Source organism: Triticum dicoccoides, chromosome 1B (assembly GCF_002162155.2).
Source record: "Triticum dicoccoides isolate Atlit2015 ecotype Zavitan chromosome 1B, WEW_v2.0, whole genome shotgun sequence".
Lineage (NCBI taxonomy): Eukaryota > Viridiplantae > Streptophyta > Magnoliopsida > Poales > Poaceae > Triticum > Triticum dicoccoides.
The window spans coordinates 542,758,435-542,764,712 of NC_041381.1; the positions used below are offsets into that span (position 1 = coordinate 542,758,435).

Consider the following 6,278-nt stretch of genomic DNA (forward strand, 5'->3'; position numbering starts at 1 on the left):
GTGAAGACTGAACTGAAGTATGTTGCCATTTCTTACCAAGTGAGCATGCTGCAAATTGATTGTTATCGCGAAATTTGACATATTAGCAAGTACCAGTTCATATAACCTAAAGTATCCGTGAACATCAGATTCCATTTCTCTTACAGTGTCTGCAATTTGTTAGCTGGAAAAGTTAAGTACTACTTGCCTGGTTGGTGCATATGTCTGACGGCCGCCAAACTGTATTGAGTATATTTTCTGGTTCACCAGGTTATACAATTTAAATGGGAGTGTGAAACATCATAAGGGAAATAGAGCTTAGCAGACACCCAGTACAGTTGTTATGATGAAGCATTGTCTTCCATTATTCTGAAAGGTTATCACAAACTGATCTTGCGTGAAGTGAACCATGCTATTTCTACCTTTGTAACATGACCATGTCTATATTTTTGTTGCAACAGAAGATAGAAAGTAAACAAAGCATGTTGCAGTTTTCAGATGGTATCTCATCTGTGTCATTTTTCCAAAACAATGTGGATGTGGATCTGGTTTTGCTGTTGTTTACTTCCGTCTCATGTTTCTGTTTACTCCTATATACTCCCTCTGTACCGAAATACTTTGTAGTTAGGGAAAGCTAGTACAAGCCCCCCAACAACAAGTATTGTGGTACAGAGGGAGTATATATTTGGCTCAAAAAGAAATGGAGAAAAAACATCTCTTTTTATGTCACTCATTCTCTCCCCACATGAGTCTGTAGATGTTCTTCACGTTTATCTGTATATTAGAACTATTACAAAGAGATTGGTGAGCCTCACGTTCATGTTTACAATCCGCTTTGCAGGGTTCTCAAAATTGTGAGGTAGGAGTTGTTTTGGAGGACTAAGAAATTGATGGTGGTAGACTGGTACTTCCTGAACTCCTGTTTTGGGGGAATGTTGGGAGAACTTTGGGTTTGTCAGGCTTTCCTGATGCGCCTCCTCTACCATGGTTTGGGCAAAATCTGCAAATGTTTCACATATTTTGGCTTTGCTGATGCGCCTCCTCTACCGTGGAATCTGGAATGCCATTCTAACTTGAGATTGCTTTTCTTTGAATTTAACGGGTCTGTAAGCTTAAACCAACGTGTTCTTGCATTGTTACCCAATCTGGAGTTTAACTTATCCTTGTCATTGACATGTTGATGAAAACCTGCGCATTGGAAAGGTTAAGCTGATCTTGGAATCCTGACGTGTACGTACTCTGCAGTGGATAAGTCTGGCCTGTATGATTTGTGCTAGTTTTCTCCCTTGCATTTGAGCTACTTTGAGTTTGATTGTGTAAACATCGTAAGCTGCTGAACCTTATTGTCTTGCGTATGTCGAAAATGTTCAGTTTACTGCTTTGCTGCATAGGTCACTGTTTGAATCAAGTTTACAATCCTTTTGAATGCTCGATAATTTCTGCAAATTCACGAGTTTACTTGAAATTTCCTACTTCCTCCGTTCCTAAATATTTGTCTTTCTAGAGATTTCAACAAGTGACTACATACGGAGCAAAATGAGTGAATCTACTCTAAAATATGTCTATATACATCCGTATGTGGTAGTACATTTGAAATCTCTAAAAAGAGAAATATTTAGGAACGGAGGGAGTATTTGAAAGTGAGCGAATGGAACTGGGAAAAGGAGGATAGGATACAAACTGAAACCACCTCCTCCCAGTGAATATTCTCAAAAAAAAAAAAACCTCCTCCCAGCGAATGAAATTTTGGCGGGAAACTAGTGCCCAGCACAGCCATCCAGCTGCACGGCACTTCCTTCTATACGGAATTCGTTGCATAGACCAACCCCGGTAGACCAACGTCACTGATTTGTGGGCCAGAGAGAGCTTCAGCGTCCCAGTACGCGGTGGAACGACCCCACGCAGCTTTCATCGCGCCATCACCTGACATGCCAGCTGTGTGCGCCGAGTCGACGTGAACCGAGGCCTCTATGCCATCTGATTACTTCCAATCTTTGCGGTACCACTTAATCCCATTTAACCGAGCATTGTAGGCTACCGTTTTTGTGGTGGCCACCTGACAAAAGGGAAGCTGTATGGTGAGTTTTCCATTCTTGTGGTAGACCAATTCACTCGTAAAGTTGTAATTCATTATGTATAGCATGAACTGTGTTATTAGTAAAATTCGTACTACATATGAAATGAACTGTATGGAATGGATCGATATGGTGAGCTGAAATATGTAAGGTCTATTAAACCACGCAATAAAAAACACAAGCTGGATACCACTTGTGAAAATGCGGGTAATTGTATTCAATGGTGTGTTCAACATTAAATAGTTTAGTTAGTTATATAATATCTGTCATTAAAGTCTATCAGAACTCACAAATTTGTTGAGCGGGTTATTTTGTACTCCCTCCGTCCGGAAATACTTGTCATCGAAATGAATAAAAGGGGATGCATCTAGACGTATTTTAGTTCTAGATACATCTCTTTTTATCCATTTTAATGACAAGTATTTTCGGACGGAGGGAGTATTGTCTTTTAGGCTAACATCTATTTGTCATATTGAAGCAGAGTGTATAATGCTCAAGTTTTCAACTCTTTTTGCCTCATTTAGTTGATTAAGTATATATATATACACTTGTCATATTGAGAAACATGTTATATTGCAGGCATCATGAAGTCGAACAAGGTCAAAGATTGCACCCAGTTGATTTCGTAACAAATTTTCCTCCTGTAGAATCAGTAAAATCTTTGGAGAATGTGGAAGAACAGAGATGGTGAACAAGATTGGAGTAGGCATAGTTTCATCTTACAATGTTCTGTTGGCTGTTACAATTGATTCATTCTCCAGCGACCAATTTGGTAGGGTACAAATTGCTGACGGCACATTGCTGAGGCTTGACAAGCTCTGCAGTCGACACAATTTTAGCAGCTAATGTGTTGGATCATATCCTATCTCATGGATGTAAGAACTCTGTTCGGTTACCAGAAGTGTATGACTTGCTGGAACAAATGAGGAAACCATGGGCTCAGCTATTCTAATCCATACAAGTGCTATGCCTCAAGATGAACGAGGACAAGCTCTGTTCAATGCATTTGAGCTGTTGATGCATGGCATGACAGAAGATCTGAAATTTGGTCAGACGGATGGGGTAATGATGCGCAGCCTGATGCTGACACAATATTATTATTACGGTGATAGCGAGTTCAATCCAGATGACCCTGAAAAGCAGCTGGTTTACTGCAGAAATTCAGAATGTCATGTTTTGTCATACCTAAGGAAGCTTAAGAAGATGGGTCTCATATATACAAGGAAGATCATCAGAGGCTAATGCATCTCAAGTTGGAGATTACTTTGCCAAATTTATCAAATTCTTTGGGATCACCGGATGTTGAAATGGATCAAACCCGAAGATCACCTGTGTAGAGGAGCCTGTTGTCCACTCTCTGTGGGATGTGTGAGACACATGTGCTTCCTTAATGGAGTCCAAGGAAAGAGCAAGCCTGATGCTGAATGGGGAGATACATGTCTAACAATCGCTCATAGAATTCAGAACAGAAATGTAAAGGTAATAGCTACTGCAGAATTACCTGAGAATTCTTTACATACATTAAAAGTGTTAGCTCTGGTTTTGAGCAGTGAATTATCTGCAGACATACAGTTCACAGGATGGGATTGGCGACCCGGATCTTGAGTGCACAGAGATCATTCTGCAGAATCATTCACATAGCTCAACCAAACAAGGTATGGTCCAAAATAATCAACTAAACGTTTTGCAGAGATTAGGAAGTATTAGATCTAGTACTGAACAGTAAATTTCATATTTAGGTATTTCCTGCCGCCAACATAAATTTCAAGGTTCTTGATGCTCCCTACAGTTTTAAAGCTTGGAATGATTTACAGGTCTTTGCTCTACAATCTAGATCCTGTTTCAGGTGGACATAGACTTGGCTAAGAAGTTTCATGTGATGTAGTTACTAACTGTGACCAAAGGTGAGCTTCCGGAGGTCCGTTAGAAGCATGGGCGATGGGCCTTTGTAAGTATCGCTTTTCTTGCCATTAGCTGCTGGTCACTGGGACAGAGGGAGTAGGACAATATACAGGCGAGCCGTTGGTCTTTGATCTAAGAGAACTCACCTGCCATATATGAAGTAGAAATTATCAGAGCGGTATGACAAGGTCACGGCCGAAGACGTAACGCTCCGACTTGTGCTTAACCATCCGGAGGTGAGCCCACCCAGCCTTCAACACTTCCACACCCTCGAGAACAGCAAAATTCTCTCTTTTCTTATAGGCTGACATATCCTCAAAGTTGTCTGAATGAGTTACGAAGAACCTGGCAATGCAGACTTTGCCAGAGCCCAGCGGCACGAGGCTGGCATCTCTCAGGGTCCAATTTTTTGGCCTGACCACGTCTGTCCACATATTCTGCAGAACGGGCGGCCTCACCTCAGATGAGGCAGTGAGGTCCGATGTGCACAGCTGCAAATTGTTGGGTGTGAAGCCAAACCAGAGGTTGTGCTCAGGGATGTACTCGGCACGGCCTCTGAACGGCAGTGACCAGTTGCCTACCTTGCTCCATGCACCACTCACAGTGTCATACGAGTATGTGCCGGCACCTGCTGTGGATACCCAGATCTGTGATTCGCCAACCACAGTGTAGGCACCGATTTCATAGGGGGCTGGAACGTCACCGCAACTGGATTTGACCTCATCTTCATGGAAGCGGGGAATGTCGTTCACGAAGGGAGGTGGCGGCTGAAGCGAATACCAGGACCAATCATTGGTGTCGCTTGCAGGAAGGCGGCCGTGGATGAGAGCCTGGAAGCAATGCTTCCCAGGCGACGGGCCAGGGTTACCGCTCATGACGTAGAGGCTGTCACCAACGGCAATGGAGATCGGGTCCATGATGGGCTTGCACATCATGGGCATTCCAGTGCGGAGCGAACGCGAGTCAGTGTCGTAAAAGAAGGTCCTGCCTATCTGGTCCACGGCCAAAAAATTGTTCCCGGTGCGGCCGAAAGCCATGAAATTCATCCACGCGAGTTCGCCCTTCTTGCCGGGCCAGCCGAAGGATAGAGCAGGGGGGGGCAGAGGAGCATCTGCTAACGGTTGAACCGCTGGAACCGCTGACCTGGTTGGGTGAAACAAATTTGCGGGATTCATACGGTGCAGGCTGAAGTGTCTGGGGCCGCCGTTGCAGCTCCTGGCCAACAGATTCACAAACCGGCTGCCCATGGCGATGGCCGGCGGACTTCCTGATAATCAAGAGAAAGAACAAGGGACTCGTTGAATGCTGGTGATGATTCTCGTTTCTTCTCTTGGTAATATCAAAGATCCATGTACAGACACGGAGATTATCATCAGAGATTCGCGGGGTACCTGAGGAGTGGGGTTTGGGATCCAATTCAACCCGAAAATTTCTGGAATGGAGACTATCGGCACTCTCAACCACGCAGCCAAGAACAAGATCGATATGCTGTTGGCAAAAAATTAGGGAGGTTTGGGGAGATCGGTGCTGTCTTATACTAGTGGCGGCGCAAGGAGGACTTGAGAGGAAGATCCGGTGCGATTCCTACCCTAACGCCTTCTACCTTGGGTTGCTGGGCCAGATAGGGCTAAGTGGGCCAAATCGGCGATGTCCTATTTTCTTTTCCGTTTTTATTTTTCTTTTCCCTTTCTTTTTTCTCTTTCTTCTTAATACATGTCTAATTGTTTCAACAGACCGTTGTATCTCTCTCTAAAAAAACAGACCGTTGTACATTTTTCATGAACATTGGAAACATTTTTTTATGCACACTGAACATTTGTCAAATAGTACATGATTAATATTTTTTTTCAAATATATGTTTTGAATAAGTGTTAAAAAATCAAATACACATTATAACATTTTTTGAATGATACGAAACTTTTTTAAACTATGCAAATATACTATTTTTACGTCATATAACATTTTTAGAAAATGTCACGAACAATTTTAAAACATGATTTTTAGTGGTACTATTTTTTTCAAAATTTATACGAACATTTTTTACATTGTATAAACATTTTAAAGGATATCATGCACATTCTTTTGAAACGCGTGAAAATTATTTTAAGATAAAGTATGCTTTTCGTCTGTCAATTCTTCATGGAGTCTATATTTCATCCCTCAACTACTATACCGGACAACTTGCACCCCCAACTGTTGAAACCGGACAAGTTTCATGCCTCCTCTCGGTTTTGACCGATTGGTGTTGACTCGCCTTGGTTTTGAACGCTTCATGGGGACATGGCAGAAAGGGCCCCCAAATTGACCCCTCTCCCCCCCCCC

General features: G+C 42.7%; 1 protein-coding gene across 4 annotated transcripts; it reads right to left on the reverse strand.

Moving 5' to 3' along the window:
• Positions 1-1,526: 1,526 nt before the first annotated feature.
• Positions 1,527-5,492, reverse strand: LOC119348397. 4 transcript variants are annotated; one of them, XR_005168938.1, is made up of 5 exons: positions 5,348-5,492; positions 4,103-5,223; positions 3,556-3,675; positions 2,778-3,474; positions 1,527-2,035 (listed from the first exon to the last, which is right to left on the reverse strand). XR_005168938.1 is itself a non-coding variant. In XM_037616542.1 (3 exons), the coding sequence occupies exon 2, from the start codon at positions 5,201-5,203 to the stop codon at positions 4,127-4,129; it is 1,077 nt and encodes a 358-aa protein (XP_037472439.1). In that variant the 5' UTR covers positions 5,204-5,223; positions 5,348-5,492; the 3' UTR covers positions 3,509-3,675; positions 4,103-4,126. The 4 variants fall into 4 exon arrangements, 1 of the variants encoding a protein (XP_037472439.1); XR_005168945.1 differs by lacking the exon at positions 2,778-3,474 and having other exon boundaries at positions 3,575-3,675; XR_005168943.1 differs by lacking the exon at positions 2,778-3,474.
• Positions 5,493-6,278: the final 786 nt, after the last annotated feature.